This window comes from Eulemur rufifrons, chromosome 17, assembly GCF_041146395.1.
Source record: "Eulemur rufifrons isolate Redbay chromosome 17, OSU_ERuf_1, whole genome shotgun sequence".
NCBI classification, from domain to species: domain Eukaryota; kingdom Metazoa; phylum Chordata; class Mammalia; order Primates; family Lemuridae; genus Eulemur; species Eulemur rufifrons.
In genome coordinates this window covers 34,810,970-34,837,665 of record NC_090999.1, presented here as the reverse complement: position 1 = coordinate 34,837,665, position 26,696 = coordinate 34,810,970, and the positions used below count along the sequence as shown (strand labels likewise).

Sequence of the window (26,696 nt, the reverse complement as noted above, 5' to 3'; positions counted from 1 at the left end):
CTAAACCTAATTACCTTTATAAAATAACTCAGAATTCAGATTCATCATGATGCAACACTGGTCTATATAAATCCAAATAACCACGTGGGCAACTATTGGAAACTTGCTAGAATACCAATAGCAGAAAGTATTTTTATCCTTAGACCTTTTGGATCTTTCCAAGTTTGCTATTACAATTTCCCCTAAAATAGCAAATGATATGGCAGATAAATACACAAATGATATGGTAGATAAAATAAGAAGTCAGTAAGTTTTAAGTCAATACATTATAAATAAATTTCAGGCAATTTTTTCAAATCAAGACTAGTTGCTGCAATACGATACGGTTTTTTTTTATCATTATTTTTTATTATTTATCACCTTAAAGGACAGAAAAGTTAATCAATACAGTCTTCAAAAAGTGCCTAATTTAATTCCAGAGAATAGCTTCAATCACACTGATTCCTAATGTATTTGCACCTGTCTGAACATGTTATCATGTCTTAATTTTACCAAGCATTGATGTCATATCTACAGGGCAAGGTCAGGATCAATAGAGCTACTCTTGCATTTCCCATTCATCTTAGAGGGCTTCTAATCCACTGGCATTTTTCGCAAGTAATTATAAGTAGCTCCATAAGTGATAGCCAATTGTCTTTTCACCCTTGGATACATGTAGTTTCTCAACTCTCAGTATTTCAATGGGTTGGCAGATAATTTTTTGTCAGTTATTTTTTGTCTTTTCCCAAAAGTTCTTGATTAATTTCTAATTGTAGATTTTCTTATCTTCATTTGTCTTGCTTAAATGAAGTTAACAATATAAATGTTAAAGATTTTTGCCATTTTATATTCATCATATTGCTATGGCTATTCTTGTTTGACTTTAGGAATGTTTTTCTTAAGAAAAGTTTTCCTTCTTATTTACACTTAATCTAATCACTAAAATTAACTCTTTCAGTGCTTGCAACTTTGCCCCACTTATTTTAAATATGTACCTTGTTTTTAATCTATAACTTTTTTTTTTTTTATTTCATCTTGTTATGGAGGATACAGAATTGCAGGTTACATACGTTGCTCCTGTACCGCCTTTCCCCCCAAGTCAGAGCTCCAGGCGTGTCTGTTCCCCAGGTCGTGCGCCTTGCACCCATCGTGTAGGTATATATCCCTCCCTTCCCCACCCCCCCTTCCTGAGTCAGCGCCTTCAAGTGTTACCACTCCCCAAACAGTGCGCAATGCACTCAATGTGTAGGCATACCCCCATCCCCTCCCCCACCCCCCACCTCAGTCTGATATCCAATTGGTGTCGTTCCCTACGATACGGTTTTTGAATTTTTCATTCAAACAAGCAGGCTGTTTTCTGAACCAACTAAATTTTAATCCAGTCAAGGCAGACAGTTATTTAAACCAATGTGTTATTGATTATATTTCTGACTTAAACAATTGAATTTGTGTCTTGATCTAATTTAAAATCTGACTAATAATCCATTGAATGTACCAGATGTTTTCTCTAAGTTTATCCAGGAGAATGTCAGTGAAAATGGTAGAGCAAGGACCTCCAAAAATGCTGTTTTCCATAAAAGCAATGACAATACCGGCAAAAATTGTCCAAAACAACTTCAGAATTCTGAAAGTTAACCAAAGGTTTGCGGCAATCCAAGAAGCATCCATTCAAGAAAAATGGCTGACTTTATGTAAGAATAGCAAGCTCTGTGGCAGTTTTAATTTGTCCTTCTCCCTCTCCCACTCCCTAGCCCCTCAGTAGCTTAAAAACCAACAGGCTACAATCATAATGAAAATCAGTCTGGTAGCCACTGGAGGGAAAAGAATAGGGTTGGAACCATCTCAAAAGGCACACTCCAAAAAAATTGTCATTATTCACCTGTCTTGTGGTTCCCTGGAAAACTCCATTCACAACGCTGTTTTTATGTGATCTGAGCTTACCCAGTACAAACAATCTTTTCCCTGGGGGCATTTATTGAAAATAGTAAGAGGCAATTGTTAACACCATGGCTGCCCAAGGTAGTAGATGGCAGTTGGGGCAAACAACAGGTTAACCAGACAGCTAAAAGGAAAAGCTGGGGAGGAAGAGTTCCATGGGGAATTTGAAAAGCTCTCACACATTTCTGGGAATCTAGAAGTCCATACATAAGGCTATGTGCATGCTCAAAAAAGACTGAAAAGGCCCTAGACTATGCATACAAAGACCCTAAACAAAGAAGGGGAACTTAATGACTGCAACATTTAAGCAAGTCTCAGTACAATTAGTTGCCCACCATTAAACTAACCAAGCAGAGACCTCAGTGGCCATATACAATAACCAAAAAAAAAAAGAACTTACTAGAATTAATTAAGAGGTAACTAAACAAAAAAACCAACTACAACAAATAGCAACAAGAATAAACTCTGGGGGAGCAGGAAAACTGATTTACAGAGTTGCTACATTATTTAAAATATCCAGTTTTCAACAAATTGTAAGGCATGTAATGAAATAACAAAGTATGACCTACACACATAGTTAAAATAGCAGTTAATAGAAATTGTCCCCAAGAAGCCAAGAATTTTGACTTAATAGACAAAGAGTTTAAATCAGCTATTTTAAATATGTTCAAAGTTTACCCCCCAAAAATCTGACTTTGATTTATATTAAAGTACATCCTTAATGCAAACTACAAAAGTGTCCAAACTGCAAAGTCTCATTCTATCACAACTATTGGTATCTTGATCCTCAAGCAATTGTTACATATCATAAGTATACAGTTGTGATCTGTAATCTTCTACTCCATGTCCTTTTAAAAGATGTTTTTATCTAATGCTGATTCTAGAGAGTTCCTTGCCTGGAGAAACAAAAGAGAACTCACTTACCTAGACCCTGCAATTATCGTCTTCACTCCCTGACACGGAGTCTCATTTAAATGTTATGAAGTGGCTGTGATAAGGGGTAGTTGTCAGACACATTTGAAGCTGGCAAAGCAACAGTGACAAAACTGCAAGCAATCATTAAAACACAGTCTAAACTGTTAACCTCTGTTAACCAATGTAATCCAAAGCTGCTGTATAGAGAGCGCTCTTGAGCATGTTCTCTCTCTCTCTCTTCAGACACAAAAACATACACACGCGCGCATGCACACACAGGGAAAAGAAAGTTCAAGAATACTTATTATATTTCATAGGTAAGAGGAAAAGTCACTTTAGAAAGTAGTCTTGTACAAAGGTTGATAAAAAGCTAAATTTGGCATCACATACAAAATCACTGAAGGGAAAGGATGATTATGGAAACTACTTCCACTCACACCTCATGCAATGGAAGGCTGCTACACAATCACTGCAGTTGAGAGCTTAGGTTTCTTTATACGTTGCCTATGGAACTATTTCCCTATGTTTAGGATTCCTATTCAAGATAGCAATATACACAAGCTAACGATATAATATTCTGTTTCTTAAGATACAGACCTCTCTGTATTATTCTTATGCCTTTGTCATTCGGCCACAAAGAGGAGAACAATGTGAAGGTCTTTCTAAAGAGAATGTTTCATGCTATGCACATGTTGCTTCCTTTGCTGGTAATATAATTTTTGTCTAAAAAAGTTCTTGTGTTCCTACAAGTTTGTACAAATCTCACTACTTCCTTTATAAAGGCTTCTTTATTAATTACCCTCCCTGGACAGTTTTGAAGCACAAAATGCTCCCCCAATAAGCTGGAATCGCCTTGAAACCACACAAAAAAATTCATGTTAACCCCCCTACCCCAATTTCTTTAGCAGTGTAGACTGAAATAAATGGAATAAAAAATGCTACAGGAATAGAAGAAAGATCCTCAATTTGCCCAGGATTCAGCGAAGGCTTCCCTGGAAAGGTTGTTTATTGAACTGAACCAAATCATGATTATTAAGGATGGCACCAGCCTGAGCAAGAGCGAGACCCCATCTCTACTAAAAAAATAGAAAGAAATTATATGGACAGCTAAAAATATATATAGAAAAAATTAGCCGGGCATGGTGGTGCATGCCTGTAGTCCCAGCTACTCGGGAGGCTGAGACAGGAGGATCGCTCAAGCTCAGGAGTTTGAGGTTGCTGTGAGCTAGGCTGATGCCACGGCACTCACTCTAGCCTGGGCAACAGAGTGAGACTCTGTCTCAAAAAAAAAAAAAAAAAAAAAAAAGGATGGCAAAGTTTCTTGGTATCATTAAGTAAAACATGCACAGTAGCTAGGCTTAATAAAATTTTGGCCTAGCCCAGAACAGAGACAGATAGCAAATAGGTTTCACCTAAAATGCTAACTTCAAGGAATTAGTCATAGCTGCCTATATAATTTTCTCGGAAGAGTGAGCTTTCAGTGTGAGAGAGTGCTATGATTTATTAACAATGTCTGCCAAGAGAAAGGGAGAATGCTGAGATGTGTGCCACACATTTGCTATTCCAAGCTGCAATAACTCCTAAGGTCCCTTTGGATACAATGAATATGTACCAAACTGTGGGAGTTTTAGCTTGATTTTTGATTAAGCAGTCAATCAGTAAAATAAATGTTAGGTAAAATATACAAGTTTCACCTGCTGGTAGAATTACAGAGGCAAACACATTAAAAGACTGAAAAACAGAGAACAAAGGCTAGGTAGTATTCAGAATTATAAATAAACTTTTAAAAAATGATTAACAATGAACTGTATTTTTAAATACTGCCAAGTCTGAAACCCATAATGATTTATTGATCTGAAGAAACAGTCTATAATGTTGCAGTGGCAGACTTTACTTTCTACAAAACAAGCTTCTTATAACAAGTATCATTATACAAGTACCTTATAACATATAACAAGTATCTTACAACAAGTATCATTATACAAGTGTCAGTATCAAGTACCACATATTTAAACCAATGTTTAAAAATAACAGAATTCCACTGTTAGACTTTAGATACTTTGGAATCTCTACAATAAGATATCACCAACAATTGTTTTTATTTATACTAATATAAAAATAGAGTAACATTCAAGAAATAGGGGCATCTCATGTGGCAAGTCAAATGTTTTGCATTTAGTTAAATGCATATGTAAATTAAATGATTTTAAATGAGGAAATGGGCAGAATTTTTCATTATCAAAACACTGCTTGAATCAATACAGATGCTCCTTGACTTACGACGGGATTATGTCCCGATAAACCCATTGTAAGTTGAAGATATCGTAAGTAAAAAGTGCATTTAATACAGGAACACCTAACCTACCAAACATAACTTAGCCTAGCCTACCTTAAACATGCTCAGAACCCTTACATTAGCCTATAATTGCCCAAAATCATCTAACACAAAGCCTATAAGGGTCAAATATATCATGTAATTTATTAATGTTCTACTGAATATGTATTGTTTTTGCACCATCATAAAGTCAAAAAAGTCCTATGTCAGGGACCACCTGTATTTACACGGGAACAGAAAATAAACACCATGGATGGATTCAAACTGTAAAATCAGTCAGTCACAGTGATAATGAAAAATCTATATAGCCCTGGTAAAATACAGGGGCATGTGAACTTTAAATTATTCTCTTTAGCTTTCACTGTCATTATTTTCCTTGTAATAATTTGATAAGATACAAATAAAACTGAAGTCTTATTAATCATCCTACTTTTAGATGGTTTTAATAATATACCTCAAAAAGTTTTGAAAACTTCTAATTTAGAAATCATGATAGTATGTTCATTATAATCACATTCAGAAACTGTAGTGATTAAAAATAATTCACAAAAGATCTCAAATCTGAAGATGAAAAGTAAAGTACAAACCTGCATCTCCCCTTTCTCATCAGGTTTAGCTGGTTTTGCAGCCTCAGTAGCTGAATTTTTCAAGCTCTCTTTGCTACAGCGTAGAAGTACTTCTACTACATATAATGGATCCAGCTCACCAGAATTAGGCTTGGAAAAAAAAAACAAAACAGGATAAAAGTTCATTATTTCATAAAAACTGGCCCATGAATTTTAAGTTCCATGTGTACAGGGACTGTTTTATCAGCACTTAGCATTGTGTCTAGCACATACTGAGCAGCAAATGTTGATTTTATGAAATGAAGGCTGTCTCTCTGCATTCTTCAACATGTTCCACTGGATGAGAAAACATAGAAATAACTTGATATTTATAAATTCTAATTTAGTATGTAAAGGAAAAAAAAAATCTCAGGACTCCCAAACTCCTCATGCCAAAGGGAAAGTTAAGCCAGGAGGCTGAGTGAAGCAACACCCTCTTCCAAATGAATAGCTGTCACTTCACAACTTTGTGTCAAAGCATTTATACATCAGCCAGACCCTGTAAGCAAAGACCAAAGGCCTCCAGCATCTCCAGATGACTGCTCTCACAAATCATCCCAAAGTAAATTCTTTGCTGACATCTAAACCTTCCACAACATGTATCCTCCCATAAACAAGAACATGCCAATTGTAACTAGGTCTACAATCTAAGTGTAGCTCCTAAATCTAAAGTCTGATACCTTCCACACTGATAATGTGATTCAACACCGATAATGTAGATTACAAATTTATCTTCCCTGGTGCAGAACAAGATGAGATCAATCATTCCTCCACCTACCCAGAGGCATCTGCAAAAACCGATTCTTCCAACTGTTCACCTTATATTATAAAAAAAAATGTAGCTATACTGGGCACTAAAGTCTCACAAAAATGTAACCACTTTACTGCCTCTCTTCCTACATGCCTTTCCCCCTTTAAGGAAATACATAATTACTAAACCTCCTGAAAATCTCTTTGGAAAAAACAGCCACAGATGCCTCTGTGACTCACATTTTTTCCGGGGTGTGCCCTCAAGCTCTGGCTTAATAAACTTCGATTGATTGAGACTCTTGCCTCAGACACTCATTCTGGTAGTATGATCACCGTCAACCGTGACACAGAATGCCACTTCAAAGTTTCTAATAATTAGTTTATAATTTTATTTAATATTATTCCAGAATTAGAAAAAGAAAACAAATTATCAGTGTCAAAAAATTAACTTAAATCTTCAAATCGCCCTAATTAAACAATATAAAAAACAGATCGATTATTTTACTGATTATACAGGCATTTCTATAGTATGATTCCATAGCACTTTTTTTTGAGACAGAGTCTCTCACTCTGTTGCCCAGGCTAGAGTGCTGTGGTGTCAGCCTAGCTCACAGCAACCTCAAACTCCTGGGCTCCAGCAATCCTTCTGTCTCAGCATGCCAAGCAGCTGAGACTACAGGCATGCGCCACCATGCCCGGCTAATTTTTTCTATGTATATTTTTGGTTATGCAGGTAATTTCTTTCTATTTTTTTAGTAGAGACGGAGTCTCGCTCTTGTTCAGGCTGGTCTCGAACTCCTAAAGCTCAAATGATCCGCCTGCCTCGGCCTCTCAGAGTGCTAGGATTACAGGTGTGAGCCACCACGCCCGGTCCCATATCATTTTTTTAAGTCTTTTATACTCTCTAGTAAAACTATGATTCTCAAGATCTGAGGACTAACCACATCTTCTGCACTATGATAATTTATGTTTGAGTAGTGTCTTTCAAATAGTTTTAATAAAGAATTTCTCTATATTTTTAAATAAGATATTTGAATAATCTCTTTTGCATAAAATAGATAAAAGGAAAGTTTCTTTGATTGAAGAGGAAACATTACAAAGACCAGATTGCTTGGCCTCCACCCAGGACAATCCTTATTAAAAGATGAAAATTTGTCAATAAATGATAACAAACCCCTATCTAAAATCTATTCTGCAATAAACTACCAATTATTTAACAAGAATAAGACATACTTCCAAATACAAAAAAAGAATGCAATCATAGTTATTTTAAATCATTGAGTTCAAATTTCCTCAAAGAAAGCCTAAGATCCATTTCTCCAAACCAAAAGAAAAACTAGCTTTCTCTCAGCATATATTTGTTCAAAACATGGTTATTTTAAAAGAAGTTTCAAAACATTCCTCGGTTTAAACACAAAGATAGTATTTTTGACTAGATGATCTCTATCTGCAAAGATTATATATATATACAACTTACTCATTATGAAATGAGTTTTATAAACAATGAGCTAAACAAATAGTTATGACCAACTGTCAACTCTTCCTCAGGAGCCAATGATTACAAAAAGACTCAGTGGTTGTCACAGCTTTTCAGAGGGGGGAAAAACTCTAAATAAGATACATTCTGCAATTTGATGAATGAATATTAACTGCAAAGTATTAGGGAACATGTGCGTACCTGGACAAAAATAATCTAAGGCTGTGGTCCCCAACCCAATCAGCGGTGGCACTGGATTCTCACGGGAGCACCAACCCTACTGTGGACTGCGCATGTGAGGGATCTAGGTTGCATGCTCCTTGTGAGAGTCTGGGGCCTGATAGTGGTGCTGGCACTGGGGAGTGCCTGCAAATGCAGATTGTCACTGGCAGAGCAGTCTGACTGCACAATGAATGTGGTGCACTTGGGTCATTCTGGGACCATCCCCACCCCCACCCCCCACCAGCCAACGCATGGAAGGACTGTCTTCTAGGAAGCTGGTCCCTGGTGGCAAAAAGGTTGGCGACTGTTGATCAAAGTTGGGGACCACTGATCTAAAGTTTATGCAATCTTGAATGTATCTAGATAATCTAGAAGTCTGTTGTTGGGTTTGGTTCCAATTATTATAGATTTTATTTATAAATTTAATATCCATTTGCAAGATACAACAATCACAGAAATGACTATTAGAACTTAAGCATGTCATAATCATCCGTCTTTATAGAGCTACCAAAACAAACCACTTATAACAACATTATGGAAATAGTTGTTACCTTGGAAATACACTGGAAAGCATTCTTAATTGTAGCATTCAATAGAAAACTGCTGTTAAAAATATTTCCTAGGACTATAAAATCTTTTATCTAATTTATTCTAGTTCTGAACTGGGTAAAGATGGATCAATAACATCACCTTTCACATAAGAAAAAATAGCTATTTAGCTTTCCAATGATTTGTCTTACCTTAAATTCTTTAGATTTTTGTTAATACGTCCCCATTTTTTTTTTTTTTTTGAGGCAGAATCTTGCTCTGTCGCCCCAGCTAGAGTGCACTAATGTCATCACAGCTCACTGCAACCTCAAACTCCTGGGCTCAAGCGATCCTCCTGCCTCAGCCTCCCAAGTAGCTGGGACTATAGGTGTGCTCCACTGCGCCTGGCTAATTTTTTCTATTTTTAGTAGAGATGGGGTCTTGCTCTTGCTCAGGCTGGTCTCAAACTCTTGACCTCAAGAGATCCTCCTGCCTTGGCCTTCCAGAGTGCTAGAATTACAGGCGTGAGCCTCTGCACCCAGCACTAATTTTCACTTCTTAATTATATAATTGAACTTTCTTTTTCCTAACATCTTTTTGCTCCTTTTAAAATATGGCTAATTTCTTGCTGTAAATTGAAATTACCAAATTAAAACAAAATTTTGATAATCCCAAACTTGTAAATGCAAAGAAACAAACAATATAAAGCAAATACTCACAATTACATTTTTTAAAATTTCTTTAAAAATGCCTCAAACTGTTTTCTTCATCAGTGTGTATTCTCCATCTACTTCTGGCAAACTCTACTGGCCACAAAAATCTTTGGATTAGTATTCTGATCTAGATTCCAAAATTAATAAAAATGTACTTAACATTTTTAGTGAACAAATACAAGTAGCTCAATGGAAAAATTAGTTTCACTATCAATTTAAACAGAAAAAAAAAAGAATGTGTTCTTCTCTAGGCCTCATTCCATCTTTGCCTGAAAGAACTCTCATCAACTCGTGCTACATGCATTAAGGATCCAAAAAGGCAGATAACTTTTTAAAAATATCCTCTGTGTGTAAGTACATAAATGTAGTTATGATAGCTATAATTTTTCTCTCCTAAAAATGTAAAACCTTAGATTGACTACTGGAGCATGGCAGTCAGTATAAGGAGTTCTGTAAACCTGGCACTCAGCAAAACCAAAGAAAATTATGAAAAATCAACCATTTAAAGTCTCTGGAAATGGTCCTAAGGGAATATATCACATGAAGAAACAGCTAGTCAAAAAATTTACTAAAATTCTGTGAGAACAGCAAGAGTGTGTGGTAGATGAGCCAACACTGCTCCCTCCTTTACTTCTAGCTCACTGAAACAGAAACTCCAGACTGGTGAAGCCAAAAATACAGAAGGGTTGTTTTCCCAGCAGCTCTCAGTTGGAGGGCTAGCTTTCCAGGTGGGGGAGGATGTCGGCATTCTCATCCTGCTCCCACCTACCTGTGGCTGAGGCTAAGTTCTCAGCAAGTGAGGTTGAGAGGTGGGGGCTCCCTTTTTCCACCCAGCCTCTACAGCTTGGCCAGAGGCTCTATCTTGGGTGTGGCGCTGCTCAGAATAAGGGCCCCAACAGCCCTTTCCCTGGCTTAAAAGTCACTGGTTCCATGCTGGGAAAGGCAAGCTGAATAGACCTGAGGTTACCACCCTTACCACCCTCATCCACCACGTAGCCCTCAGTTCCTAAAGCAGGGGTGACAATCAGAGAACAGTGTGCTACCATCCCTAGCCCCACCTTTAGAACTTTGAGATTTTGCCTGCAGTGAGAAGTAGGTCTTAAAACGGATAGCTCTTAATATTCTCCCCAAAGAACTGATTTCATCTGCAACTAAACCTGTTGCAGTTTGAGAGTTCAAGCCTAATGGAACTCTCAAAAGCAGTGGAGGTTATGGTGAAATACAATTGGTAGATTTGTATTCACTAGAGATAAAGGCCAAATTGTACACCAGCTAGATTGCAGGAGAGAACCTGATTTTTAAAAAGATAGCCAGGAGGAGCCCTCCTGCCAGTAGAGCATAACAGCTGGCTATACCCAAGGAAATATACAGTCAAAAAGACCCCTGCCAAAACCACTGTCATCCCAAGGGGACTGTGGGCATAGCCAAAGTTGTGCCTCCTTCCACTCTCACCTCAGGAGCAATAGAAAAGTCTGAACACTGGGGTGGGGAGGGGCAGTGAGGCAGAACAGATTTCACTCAAGTAATCTAGCTAGTCACTAAATAAATACACAAGCAAATAACAACAGTAGTCTGGCAAAGGGAGGGGGAGAATATCCAGAGTTACTTCAATATATTATTTGAAATGTCCAATTTCCAATAAAGAGGGAAGCAAAGTACAATCATGACCCAGATACCAGAAAAAAAGCAGGCAACAGAAACTGCCTACAGTAAGAATGACCAGATGTTGGATTAAATAGACTTAAAAGTAGGCATTATAAATATGTTCAAAGAACTGAAGGAAATCACAATTAAAGAAGTAAAAGAAGGTACAATAACAACATCAAACAAAATATCGATGAAGAGAAAAATTATAAAAAAAAAATCAAAAGGAAATTTTGAGTTCAAAAATACATTAACTAAAATGAAAAAAAATCACTATAGGGACCCAATAGTAGATCTGAACTGGCAGATAAAAGGATTAGCAAATTTGAAGATAGACTGATGGAAACTAGGCAATCCAAAGAACTGAGAAAGAATGAAGAAAAAAATGAACCATGCCTCAGAGAATTATGGGACATCAATAATGATAACATATCCATAATGAGAATTCCAGGAGTGGAGAAAAAGGAATGGAAAAATATTTGAAGAAACAATGGCTGAAAATGTCCCCAAATTTATTAAAAAAAAATTAATCTACACATCCAGAAAACTCAATAAACTCCAAGTAGGATAAATGCAAGGAAGTTCACAGACACTTTTATCTTCGTAAAAATGCAGAAATCCACACCACAAGGAAAAACATCTTGAAAGCAGCAAGAGAAAAAAAGACTCATCTCTTACAGGGGAATTCCAATAAGATTAACAGCAGAAACTTCTCAGCAGAAACAATGGAGGCCAGAAAGCAATGGGCTGGCATCAAAGGGAATTTGTTGCTAGCGGACAAACCTTAGAACAACTAAGAAAGGAAGTTCTTCAGGCTAAAAGCAAGTGACATTAGACCTTTACTTCAATACACACAGACACAAAAGAACATTAGTAAAGGTAATTATAACATATAATTACAAAAGATAGAAATAAATGAGTATTTTTCTCTTAAATGATTTAAAAAGCAATTATATAAAATATGTATATTGTATTGTTGAATGTGTAAAATATCAAGATTTAATATATTTGGCAATAACAGCACAAAGGAGGCAGCTGGGAGCAAAGCTGTATTGGGCTAAGGCAATAACTCTGGACGAGAACTTGAATACACAGGTACAAATGATGACAACCAGAAATGATAAATAAGGTTAATGTAACAAAAGCTATAAATATATACTTGCTCTCCTTTCCTTGCTAAGCTTCCTTAAAAATCATAAAATTATATAAAGTAATAATTATAAAAATGTCTTGGGTTTATAAGATTTATAGTGTAGTATGTATAATAATAAAACCATAAAATGAGGGAAAATGGAATAGAGATATATAAAAATAACATCTTATATCTCACTGGAATTCAGTCACTATAAATCTAAAGCTTATTTTAATAATTTGATATGTATATGGAAAGCCCTAGCAACCATTAAGAAAATAACAAAAAATACATATAGTGAAAAAAATCATTAAAGAAATTAAAATGCCACATTAGAAAATATTTGCTAAATGCAAAAGCAAGCAGTAAAGGAAGCCTAGAAAAACAAAAAAAGATGTGAGACACAGAAAACAAAATTAAAAAAGTAGACACAAATCCAACTATATCAATAACAAAATTAAATGTGAATGGATTAAGCAACCTAAAAAAGGCAGAGATTTTCAGATTGGATAGGAAAAAAAAAAAAACAACAAAACAAGATCTAAGCCAGGTGTGGTGGTGTACTTGTTGTAGTTCCACCTACCGCGAAGGCTGAGATGTAAGGATCGCTCCAGGAACTGGAGGCTACAGTGAGCTATGATCACACCACTGCACTTGAGTATGGGTAACAGAGTGAGACCCCATCTCAAAAAATAAATTAATTAGATTAAAAAATAAAAACCAAGATCCAACTACTGTATATGCTGTGTACAGAGGGGACATTTTAAATTTACTGATACAAAAAAGACCGACAATAAAAAAGGTGGGAAAAGATATATCATGAAAAGAACAATTAACAGAAAGCTCAGATGGCTATTACTAACATTAGACAAAATAATCTTTAACAGAGCACAAAAATACATAAAGCAAAAACTGACAGAAATGAAGGGAAAAACAAACAATACAACAATATAGTTTAGAGATTTCCCTACCCTACTTTCAATAATGGATAGAACAACCAGACAGAAAGATCTGCAAGAAAGAAACAAATGACTTGAACAACACTCTAAACCAACCAGACCCAAGACACTTTCAGGACATCCCACTCCAAAACAGCAGAATGTACATTCTTCTCAACTGTACATGGGACATTCTGCAGGATAAGACCACATGTCAGGCCATTAAACAAACATAGATCAATTCAAAATGACTGAAATAATTCTGTTTCTGACAAAAATAAAATGAAATTGGAAATAAAAAATAGAGGTAAATTTGGGAAATTCACAAACATGAAAATTAGCACGTTCCTAAATAATTAATGAATGGGTCAAAGAAGAAATAAAAAGGGAAATTAGAAATGAATGAAAATGATACAATATAAAAACTTATAAGATACAGCTAAAGCATCTGTAGAGGGAAATTTATAGCTGTAAGTGCCTATATTAAGAGGCATCTCAAGTTAATAACCTAAGCTTCTACTAAAAAAACTAAACCTAAAGCTAGAAGAAGGAAGGAAATAAAAAAAAGATGAGGCAGGAAGTAATGAAGTAGAGGTAAAAAAAAAAAAAAGAGAGAGAGAGAGAGAGAGAGAGAGAGAAGGAAAAAAAAATCAGTGAAACCAAAAGCTGATTGAGAAGATCAACAAAACTGACAAACTTTCACTAGATGAAAGGTTTAAATTATTATAATCAAAAAAAAGAGGGGACTTTACTAATGACCTTACAGAAATAAAAAGGATTATAAAGCAATACTATGAATAACTATATATCAATAAATTAGATAACTGAGATGAAAAGGGCTAACTGCTAAAAAGACACTTATTACTAAAACTGACTCAAGAAAGAGACTATCCAAATGGGCATACCAAGTAAAGAGACTGACTCAGTACTCAAAAAACTACCCACAAAACAGAGCCCAAGCCTAAGAGGCCTCACTGCCAAATTCTACCAAATATTTAAAGATTTAACACCAGTTCTTCAAAAACGCTTCCAAAAAATAGAAAAAGAGGGGAACACTTCCTCACTTATCTTATGAAGCCAGCATTACCCTAATACTAAACCCAAAGATGTCACAAGAAAACCACACATCAGTATTTCCTATGAATGTGAAAACAAAAAATCCTGAACAACATGTCAGCGAACTGAATCCGGCAACATATAAAAAATAATACATCGAAACACAGTGGGATTTACCTCAGGAACCCAAAGTTGGTTTAACATCTGAAAACCGATTAATGTTATTAGGAAAGTAACCATACCACTTTAAGGACAAAATTTAAGATTACTCCAAAAATTAATTCCTTACGGCAGAATTTATATTACTGCTTCTCTTGAGGCAATAGTTTTCTACTTAGACCAATTTCGTGAGTCTGAAAAGACATTTCACTAAAAATTTATGTATAATTCTAATTTAAGGACAATGGTTTACCTTAACATTTGATTTTTTTGAGAAATTCACCACTACTCCCCAGCCAAAGTCATCTCCTTCATTCTTTACCTGAAAAGAAAATAAAGCAAGTAAACAATAATTTTAGCTTTCCACATTCACATTATAAGCTAATAAAACTTTCTGAATTTTCCCAATAAAATATTTTTTGAAAGATCACTGCTAAATTTAAGGAACAAGATATTAACCTTAAAGAAAACAATCAATGACAAATTTCATAGCCCCCTAGAACAGCAATAACAGGAATCTCTCAATTGGCAAACAAATGCTAAAAATGACATAGTGCCTGTGTTCCAAGAATATTTTAAGTCTTTCGTATCTAATGAATTCATCCAGAACGTAAAACTATCTTATTTTAAAATAGTATTTCATAACTGAAAATATAAGTTAATTCCAAAACTATCTACTTCAACTTAAATTCCCCAAAATGAAAATCAGTGGTGATTAAAAGGTCTTCACATGAGCTCCTAAATCAGTGCCATGTTAAAACAGGTAAAATAATATAATTAATATAGGTCAACTATTGTAGCAGAAAGCATTTTACCAAAATAAGAAAAATTAGAATCTTTATCCAAAATATTTTTAAATATTGAAATATTCAATTATTTTTATGAAGAAACAATGACATACCTTTACCAAACGACCTGGTTGTAGAAATGGTAAGCAATATTTTGGTTTGTGAATATAATCTTCTATTTCTTTACCCAGTTTGGCAAGCTGCTGTCTGATCTTATAATAGATGACTACACTTTCTTCATTGGGAATTACTATTTTATTATACTGTTCTTCTGAGTTCTTTACCTCTGTAAATAAAACACATGTATAAAATCAAAAAAGTATAGACCTTACATAAATTATATCCAAGAAATATTTTTTTTCCTACTACAATTGTAGAGAACAAAGTCAGATTACAAAAGAAGTCTTGAGGAAAAGATTCTTAAGAGATGACTATAAGGCATATGCTCTCGTTTCCCCTCTCTCCATCAAGGTTCACCTTTTCTCTCTTCCTACAGTTCTCCAACTCATTCAAAGTAAACACTCAAAGTGAATTTGAATTGGTAGCAGTTACTAATAGTTAATTCTATCCCTGTGGACTGGAGGAGAGAGGTCAGTATTTCCGGAAATTCTAGACCTAAAATGTACAATACGGCACATGTGGCAATTCCATATTTAATTTGTTGAGAAACTGCCAAACTATATTCCACAGTATATGTACCATTTTGATACTATTTTTTCTTAAAAATATCCATCCTAGTGAGTGTGGAGTGGTATCTCAATTTGGTTTTGATTTGCATTTCTCTTATGACCAATGATGTGCATATTCTTAAAGGTTTTAGTTAAAAAATTAATAACTCTACTTGTGGAAATTTAGTAAAGGTAAGTCTTAAAACCAGCTAGTTCAAGGTTTTTTGGGTCATCTTTGATTTTTTCCAGTTAGAGAAATTATTACATATATTCTTATCACTTTATTAAAAAGGGATGACCCATGCTTTAATAAAAACTGCACTGCTTGGTAGCGGAAGTCCAAGATTCGAAATTTCAATTCTGCCATCCATCAAATGTGTTAACAGTAAGATATAGACTTAATGCCTCTAGATACCTCCCTTTTTAAAAAATCTATAAAATGATGCCAAAGCTCCTGCTGGCTCTATGGTTTATAAAGAAGGAGCTTTTCTTAACCATGACCTGAGGTATTAAGGAAAGAGGAAATATGATCTATTATCCAGACAAGGGTTACAAAAAGAGAATTTAACTCACTTGATCTTTTAAACCTTTTTTATTCCTCTAAGGCACCTTATTATACTTCATTTAATTTTGGCAACATGAGAAATGAGTGGACTTGTCCTACACACTTGTGACAGAAAGGAATCTCAAATTTGCCTTTATCGTTATTAAATCACAGTACACTTATAAAACAGAAATACTAATCAGTCATTAAAAATCATACCTTCAAAGGATGCTTGAAATTAAATTTTAAAAAGCCAGAATCAGGGAGCTGGTAAATGTAAAGCATTTAACACAAGGCTAGACATACAGTAAATACTTAACAAATAGTACCAATTATAAATTTCATCATTATTGGTGTAAATGCCATTATTACAAAAATTCTACATCTGACTTTGCCTTAAAAAAAAAAAAAGCATATATGTAAGAAAAAAAAGACAAAAACTACAAAGTGTTAATGGTGGTTGTACAGCTATTTCTGTGTGAGATTACAAAGGATTTTAACTTTCCTCTGTATCTTTTGCTGCATTTTTTTTTTCTTTTTACGATGACTACGCATTACTTGTGTAAGATTTATCCAAACCAGTAATTTAAGTCCTTGCCTCTATTTTAGCTTTTAATCAACTCTTAGGATGATCAGCTACAATGCTTTCTAAAATAAGGATCAAAGCACAATTCTACTACTTGAATATAGAACACTTACTTTTTGGGCTGTAATAAGCATCATCTTAACATTAGGAACTGAATATCCCAAAAAATCTGAACTCAAATGCAAGTTAAAGCATTATATTTCCTTAATCATTCATAAGCTTATGCTATGACACTCTATTATAATGAGAATGAAGAAAGGATAACACAAGGCTAATCTACACATGCTTCTTACAGGTCAAATTTGAATATACCGGGCTTTTTGTTATATCATTATCCAGGGACATAAATTATCATATGATATATATGTCTGAAACAAGAAATTACACTAAGTTTGAGCCAACTATAGAAAAACCAGACTTTTCTTACCTTCCCTTTGAAATGTTCTACTCAGTTACAACGACCAGAGCACAATTGTGCAGTCCTTTCTATAAGGACCAAAATTTGGATTACTATAAAAAAAAAACAATGGCCAAAGCAGCCAATTATGCAGTCATATTGCTGTTTAATGTTCCAGCTAAACTAAGTTCTATCTAAGTGATTTTATACTTACTCTCTACAACTCCTGGAATTGCTCTATAATGCTGAAACTGGTAGAAAGATTTTTCCAACATGTACTCAGGATTAATTTCTTCTACACGTAGTAAGTTCAAAACCATATTATAGGTCAAATGGAAAGCACTATTTAGAGGATCAGCTGAACCCTAAAAGAGCGGGGGAAAAAAAGTCAATTTTGTAGGTTTTCCAAATAAATTTACACAAATATTTTTAACCTGCTATAATGCTTAATAATTTAGCCTATGTTAAGAAATAATATAGAAATGTGTTAGTTCTTTCTTTTAGTTGCCCAATACAAAGGACAAAACAGTTGATCTTTGGGAAAGCAAAGGGAAAAAAGATCAGTAGGATAGTAAGTAGTTAAAAACACTGTTTGCCAAATACGTTTAGCCCTCTTGTCTTACAAGCACATGACATAGGATTGCTTTTTCTGGCCCCCCAGTGAGTGGGACCTGTAAGTTGTGAGGGAAAGTGATGTGTCACTGCCTAGCCAAGTATTTAATTGCTACTGTGAAAAGCTATCGTTTTCCCTTCTGGCACAGTGACTGACAATGTTCGAGATGGTGGTGTCTCCATCAGATTGGACCCCTAAACAGTAATGATGACCAGAACCTCCTTTATCAACCTACAGTGAACACATAGCAGGTGAGAGAAATAACCTTTAAGTTACTGAGACTTAGGTTTGTTATTGTAGCATAACCTATACTGTACTGACAGAGTACACTAAATTTATTTCAGAATGATACTCAGATAAAAATGAGTATCTTAAAACTCTCAGCTTCCTGTGATGACATAAAACTGCTACTGTATTGTCCCCAAATTTACAGAGCATTCTTTACACTTTAATGATTTCTTTTTTTTAAAAATTTAATTTTTAATTATTATGGGCATATAAGTTCTGTATCTTCACAGGGTATATGTGATGTTATTTGATACAGGCATACAAGTGAATTAATCAAATCAGGGTAATTGGGGTATCCATTACCTCCAGCATTTATCATTTCTTTGTCTTAAGTACATTCTAATTCCACTCTTTTAGTTATTTTAAAAGTATACCCTAACTTATTGTTGATTAGAGTCACTTTGTTGTACTATTGAATATTGTTCATTCTATCTAACTATATTTTTTGTACCCATTAACCATCCCCACTTTAGCCTCCCCCCCAACCCCCAACTCCCCACTGCCCTTCTCAGCCTCTGGTAACCATCATTCTATTCTCTGTCTTCATGAGATCAATTGTTTTTAATATTTAGCTCCCACATATGAGATTTTTCTTTCTGTGCTTGGCTTAGTTCACTTAACATAATGTTCTCCAGTTCCATTATGTTGTTTCAAATGGCAGGATTTCACTTTTTTTGTGGCTATATAATATTCTATTGTGTAAATGTACTGCAATTTCTTTATCCATTCATCTGCTGATAGACACTTAGGTTGATTGCATAACTTGGCTACTGTGAATAGTGCTGCAATGAACATGGGAGTGCAGATACTTTTTCAATATACTGAATTCCCATACACTTTAATAATTTCTTTTTGTCCTCCTAACTGTGGCTGTTTACCAAAGAAGGGCTTGGCTAATGATTAGACAATATAAACTATTTTATTATAAGACACAATAAATTCTATTGTAGAATTTTATTGTAGAATAATGTGCCCTAAATTGACAACATGGTTTATATCCAAAATATTTTCCTGACATCTAAACTTTTCTTTCAGCAATGTTTTTCAAAAGTATTTTTTTAATGAAAATACTTCATAAGTATGAAAATGGTTATGCATAATAGTTACATAGAATGAACAAATTCTTGGAAGATACATACAGAAATATTTTTAAGTATCACTATATATGCCACATATTTCTAAACGGCATAGCAAAATACACAAATACTATTAGAGTACTCAGGAGCTCTTAAATTGAGGTCCACAGGCCAATCTTATAGAATCCAGAATTTTAAACGTATGCAGACAGGATTTTATAAAGAGAAAGGGGAGAGCTTGCACCTGAGTCTCAAAAGAGGGTATTCCTTAGCTTAATGAAAGAGTCACCTAAAATTTGACTGGAACAAGACAAGCAACTAATGATAAGATTTAATCCAAACTTTGAAGCACTCTAGGCAAACTTTAGTTGCCTATTTGCTTACTGAAAAGACATTAAGACTGAGAGAGCCAAACAGATACACTTTCTAGAGCAGCTTTGTAATATTTTGCAAATACTAGTATATTTATAATGATCTCTAACATTTTAGAATATATGGTTCATTCGGAGAAGTAGTTCTAAAACAAACTGCCAATCTAAATATTTTTGCATTATGAACCATAACAGCACAAGTTGGAGGAACACATAAATGTGAGTCATCCCATTTCTCCAGAAAAGGTCCAAAAGTAGTTATCCCAAGTATAGATGCAGAATTAACCTTAAGAGATTAGGTATATTCTTCCTAAAGTTACAAAGAATTTAAATAACCAGTAAGGTCTAAATTATTTTTCCTTCAAATCAGTTTAATTTTCCTTATCCATTAGCAATCTGGTTCATTATTGAAAAGAACACACTACTGACTAGAAGCACCACATTGCTAGAATTAGCACTTTATGTACTGTAAGAAACTAGTAAGTTTATTTTGTCATTTCAGAAATAGAAATGGCTTTATATTGATAAAACCAATAATGACATTTACACTGTGATATTTTTACATTCTTTTGAAAATATGAGCACTATATTGGAACATATGTTTCCTCTGGTTATATTGGAGAAATGTAAAATATCTCTTAACTGCTAAAGAATAAAAGATGCCTTCACCAGTCTTTCTAAAAGGCTATTAAACACACACTTTTCCACTGGTTCAACTTTTCATGTGAAGAAATATTACCATGAATTGATTTTTTTTAGCTCATATCAGGTATATCAAAAGTGTATCAAAAGAACAAACTGCTGTCTTATGTCAAATTCTGTTTCACCTATAGCTAAAATATCTGCCCAATAATTAAAAAGTAATGGATTTGAAAGTATTAAAAAATAAAAGATATTGCAATAAAAGGACTGAAAAAGTTGAATAGATTTCTCTATTGCTCCTTTTAAAAGTAGTTAAGCCAAAAAGGTGACGGGAAAAAAATTACTAAAATATTTCAAATTCATAATCATTATTTACATGCTCAAATACATAAATATGTGTAAGCATATACTGAGAGACTGAGAACTACTACAAATATCCTTTAGCCAGCAAGCAAGAAACGTGTATTCTGCCATCTTTCTTGCTAATTTCAACAAGAGGAAAAATGATTAAATATGACAAACAGATCTGAATAGTATTAATGTACAAAGTATACCTATTATTTTTACATATAAGGTGAATGTGAAGAAGTTACATGCTTTAATTTTTATTTGAGAAAATAACTTTAAATACTCAGTATTTCTATTTATTACAGTCCTATTACTTAAGAGTGAATCTCAATTATTTTTGCTTATAAGAAAACAAAATACACCTGACATTACAATGAATTAATTTTTTAAAGCTCATATACTTTATTAAGTAATCAAAGAACAAACTGCTGACTTATGTCAACTTGTGTTTGAGGTAACAGTTGAAAAGCCTATTTGCATGAGGTACTGAGAAGCAGTGGTTATGGTGGTTAGCATGGACTACGAAGTCAGACTGCCTGAGTTCAAAAGCAGGATTTGTCATTTAACAATATGACTTTGAAGAAATTATTTAACCTCTCCATGCCTTACTTATTTGTAAAATGAGGTTTAACAGTAATTACTGTTAATTAGTAATAATAATTATTGTGATTAATGTTTGGGACATGTTTAACATTCTATAAGTACTAGTTGTTATTGTTACTGAATAAGTTGCCTATACTTTTGATTCGAAATCGGATAGTTCATATTTAATGACCTAATAGTTGCCTAGGACTTGGTGGGGGGCGGGTATAGAAGGAAACTAGGGAAGAAAGGGGAATGATTGTTAGTAGATACAGGGTTTCTTTTTGGATTGATCAAAAATGTTCTAAAATTGATTGTGGTGATGATGACAAAACTCTGAATACATTAAAAACCATAGAAATGAGTGAACTGTATGGTATATGAATTATATCTCAATAAAGCTATTAGAAAAGTTAATTTAAAAAATTAAAGACAATAGAACTTTACATTTATAGGGTAATAAATCCAGAAATGTCATGTACATGGAATAAAAACTCTGTACTAAAGGAACCAGATACTGTCATTAAAATATTACCTTCTACAATCTGGCATCTGTTCTTTTCATACATAGAGTACAAGGAAAGAAAAATAGTGTTTGTTATATATGACACGATTTAAAGAAAAGAATAAAAACACAAATTTTCAGTCTTGTGTAATTTTCCTCCCACGAAGAACTAAAGTTATATGGACCCTTAAAAATAGGTTTCCAGGTGTTAATTTCTAAATCTGAAAATAAAACTTCCTATGTACAGACAAGCTTTGTCTTTACTCATATAGAACATGGCTCCTTTGTCTACCTTTGCTTTAGCATAAACAAGCTTCCTATGACTTCATCTCAAATTCTCTGCACAGTGCCCAAGTTGAACACAGCATATTTTGTACTATAGATACTGACCTCAGTGTGTCTTAACATGTTTTCAATCATCATTTTAAGTAGCTAATGAGCTGATAATTAATTTTATGTTTTTAATTAAAGTTTTCTATCTTATTAACAATTTTCTCTAGGGATTTGTTCAGTAACTTCTTACTACACGGATAAAAAGAAAGAAAGCAACCATGTCAAATTTCCTTAAGAAACTCTTCAAAACAAAAGTAAAAATCCTACACCATCCAAATCTCAATACTAAGCAAGAAAAATAAAATGGTAATTTGTAATAAGGCTTAAAAATTCTAATTTATGATTGGGATATGTATAATCAATATGGTAAACTAGAAAGATAGATTGTTGAATTAATTAATTAAGCTATCTGGGCTTACAAAGGTAGGGGAAGCTGTCTGCCTGCCCCAAACACTAACATCATGCGTCCTTCTTGTTCTGATAGTTCAAGAACAACTCATGCAGTGGAGGGAGCAGATACAGAGATATCTTAAATTTGGAGGAGAGAGTGAACATTTCTGCCCTCTCTGGGGATCTTCACACCCAATCCACTGCATGAGTTGCTCACTACTTACTAGGTGAAGTAGGATATACAAGATAATCAGTATTTTGAGCAGTTAGACTCTTCTACCTTCCCAAGCCCAAATAGTTTAGTAAATTATCTTAGAAAGGTATATGGACTGAAACAATTAATTTTGAAGTGGCTCTTGAAGTATGTTTCTAGAATTCTTGGTAAAGGCACAGAATCTTGACTTAGTTACCTTAAGCAATTGTTTTCCAATTGTTGGGCTCATCTTTTCATCTACCATAAGAATTACAATTCCTCTATCATCCATTCCCCTCCTTCCAGCACGACCAGACATCTGAATGTATTCACCAGAGGAAATCTGAATGAACATAATTAAAATTCAGGGTTTAGGAGAAAACCTGGTTAAAAAACACATTCTTAAAATTTGGCTAATTGTAAAATTCACAAGCTATACTCCAAGAAAGAAAACATGATTGAACATGTTTAAACATGATTAAAAACAGCAAGAACTTTTAGGAGAGTTCAAGTAAAAGCACAATAATGTAAAACACTTGAGAATAACCTTACAAAACTAAATTTTATATACAAAATGACCTGATTTTAACAGTAAGCCGATAATTGTTCATTTATTCTTTCAAATATACCATAGCTACCAAGAAATACTGGCTAATCTACTGACAGAAAAAAATATCATTGAGCTAGATATTCTGAAAAATAGCAAAATCTAAGAATGCAAACAATGACCCAAACTTAACCAAATATCAATTCTGAGTTGATCATAATAAACTTTTTTAATTTGCAAAATGAGATGAATATAAATTAACACTTTTAAAAAATGCACAATTCTCCCCTACTTTCTTGGTATGTGTGCTTGGAGTTTGGTAGAGTCCATTTGTCACTAAGAACAACCCTGTGGAAGAAGTTAGTAAGCCTCCCAAACATAGGCTTTCAGGGGAGCACTGAACCACGTAAGTACTGGGCAACATTTTTTCTATGTGCACATGTGTACTTTTCTCCTGTGGAAAGGGTCTAGATTCTAAAAAAAAAAAAAAAAAAATTATGACTCAAGAAGAGTTAAGAACCATTATGGGCCATGACAATGATGCCTGAGGATGGCAAAGGTGACCACAGCCCAGACACCACAGAGCTACTAAGACACTGAAGAGCCTGCCACCTGCACAAAGTGTGGATGGGGCACTGCCTACAGAGCAGATCCTGTCAGCCTCAATGGAGGATGCCCTCGTGTCCGTGATAGACTGTGGGATAAGCATGCAAGGTCCTTCCTGAATCACAAGGATGTCCAGCTGGATCTGGTCAAGGTGGAGCCCTTCAATGGCACTAAGAGTGATGTGTACTGGCACGTCATCGCAGAGGTGGACATGTTGGCCCTCTCAAAGCCAGACTCCCAGCAGCCAGTCAATACGCACACCTCTGCCACAGGGCCCCCACTACTGGCCACAGAGAACTTCTATGCAGGGTCAGGGTGGCAAAGCACAGGGCCACGTCAGACCCATGTGTGACAGCTAAGTATGATACCAAGGCCCTGACTGGCCTATGTAGCTTCAGCCAAGTAGTACACATGGAGCACTGGGCAATCTGGTAGCTATGTGCCATCAAGATGATTGACACCAAGTACCAGGAGGGGCAGGAGGTATGTGAATCTGATCTGCATGTGCTGTGCCTGGTATATATTATGCCAACATCATCCAGTTGGTGGAGGTGTTTGAGATGCAGAAGCATGTGCACATGGTGATACAACTGGCCACGGGTGGAAAGCCCTTCAACTGCATCATCACCAAGGGTTCCTTCACTGAGCGTGATGCCACACAGGTGCTGCAGATGGTGTTAGATGGTGTCCAGTATCTGTATGCATTGGGCATCACACACTGAGACCTCAAGCCTGAGAATCTGCACTGCTATCACCTGTGCACCAACTCTAAGATCATCATCACTGACTTCAGTCTGGCCAGTGCCTACAAGAAGGGTGACAATTGCCTGAGAAAGACCACCCGTGGCATGCCCATGCACACTGCCCCCGACGTTCTGGTCTGCAAGCCAACTCAGTGGACATGTGGGCACCAGGTATCATCACCTATATCCTACTCAGTGGCACCATGCCCTTTGAAAATGATACCTGCACCCAGCTTTACCAGCAGATCCTCAGGGACAAGTATAACTACTTGGGGGAGCCCTGGCTTTTCACTGACCACCTGCTGACAGCAGACTCCAGAGCCCATATAACTGCACTGCAGGCCCTGAGGTACCCATGGGTGGTGAGCATAGCAGCCTCTTCATCCATGAAGAATCTGTACCATTCCATCTCCCAGAACCTCCTCCAAATGCTAAAGCACCAAATCTGCCTAACTTACAAGTTCCAATTGCTCAACACACCCCAACAAGTTGTGCTACGTGTGGAAGTATGAGCTATGGGAGCTCAACCTGTGGTACCGACAGCAGTACAATGGCTAAGCCACCTGGCTATGGTACAGACATGCCATGGTCCCAGCTGGGCCACTCACTGCTATGCCATCTGGGCCTGGTACCCTCTCTGGAAGACAGGACTATATAGCAGCAGTACATAATGTCTGGCTCCAGTCCCTTCTTTGTGCCTTCAGCAGCCCCCATCATCACCATGGGCCTGGGCCAAATATGACAGAGTGGAGGTGGCCCAGGAGACTGTGACTCCTCCAAACTAGGAACCTTAGCCTGGCACTGACAACCCTTTTGGTGGGCAACCGCTCTGATACGGGGTAGGGGAAGGGACAGGACCTGGCCTTCACTGTTTCCCTTGCGCTTTGGCTCTTCCCCAGATCAAATGGGCCTGCAATGCTGGGTGGTGGGTGCCCTATAGCATCTGGGCATTTTGGGATATTTACTTCTGGAATCTCCCCGCTTTCCTCCACAGAGCTTTCCTCTCTGGCCCCCGACATTCCATGGAGACTATGCTCCAGCAGGAGGCCCAGACAGGCACAAAGCTCATGCTTTGACTAGACCCTAAGCACATAGCTCCACCTAAACAGTCCCTTAACCTCTCGGTCAACATCTGTCTTCCTTCACAGTACCCCCAGAGACCCCTCCTGGCCCCACGATTTGCCAAGACCTCTGGTGATAGGGTCATGGCATGGAACTTAGTCCTTCTGGACAGTGTGGCCATGCTAGTGGCAGGCTTGCCTGAGGCTCCAACCTCTGACAATGGGAGGGTCTCTGCCCACCACCCTCAATCCCTTCTTTACTGAGCCCACCATTACCTCCCTCTCCCCCTTGGATGCCCATTCCATTCCCCAGGAGCCTTCTTTCCAACTATGGGGCTTAATGAGAGCCCAGCTGCTGTTATCTGGGGGATGGGAGCACCTAGTGGCCAAGGCAGAGGGTTTCCCATTAGGATTCCACTGTTAGCCCAAGTCTGATCCTTTGGTATAGACAATTGCCTTTTAATTTTACACTCCATAGCTCTCTCCTCTGCAGCTGCATGAAGTTGCCACGTGGTGTCTGAAAAGAATACAGTTAGCTTGGGAATGATCACTGCACACCCACTATCCTCCACGAGGAACTGGGAAGGAAGGAGTTGCTATATTGGGGGAGAGTCCCAGGCTGCTCAACTCTACCCTTCTGCTGAGCTACTATGCACCTCTCCCTGGAACTTAGCCATACTGTGTGACCTACCTCTGAACCCTGGGTGCCTGAGGCATTGGTCTTCTCACAGCTGGCCTTGTCCTGTCTACTCTGTGCCTTTCTTTTCACAACATTAACTTTCCAGTCTGGGCCCTTCTGAGTCTCAGGCCAGAGGGAGCCCCTGTGGGAGGTGGGTAGGGTTGGGAGGGTATTTTCCCAGAGGCCTGAGCCAGAACCATCCCCATATCTGTCATGGGGTCTCCTTCTACCACAAATCCAGGCTGGAACCCAAGCCCCTTCTCTCTACAGCTGTTTTTAATAGGTGGGATGGGGCTAGAGCCTCCTTTGGCCTTAGCTAGACTGCAGGGCCCCTGCCAGCAGGGA

At 36.3% G+C, this 26,696-nt stretch overlaps 1 protein-coding gene and 1 pseudogene across 1 annotated transcript in view; one reads left to right on the top strand and one right to left on the bottom strand.

The window, feature by feature from the left end:
• The window catches only part of MTREX (Mtr4 exosome RNA helicase), a 92,534-nt gene that overhangs the window by 28,714 nt on the left and 37,124 nt on the right, over nucleotides 1–26,696 (bottom strand). The window contains exons 15-19 of the mRNA XM_069492635.1: nucleotides 22,933–23,058; nucleotides 17,589–17,739; nucleotides 15,293–15,465; nucleotides 14,645–14,713; nucleotides 5,755–5,883 (exon numbers count right to left, since the gene is read on the bottom strand). Coding sequence (XP_069348736.1) covers nucleotides 5,755–5,883; nucleotides 14,645–14,713; nucleotides 15,293–15,465; nucleotides 17,589–17,739; nucleotides 22,933–23,058 — 648 coding nt within the window. The remainder of the gene's footprint in view (nucleotides 1–5,754; nucleotides 5,884–14,644; nucleotides 14,714–15,292; nucleotides 15,466–17,588; nucleotides 17,740–22,932; nucleotides 23,059–26,696) is intronic.
• LOC138398363 (serine/threonine-protein kinase H1 pseudogene) lies at nucleotides 23,794–25,169 on the top strand (annotated as a pseudogene).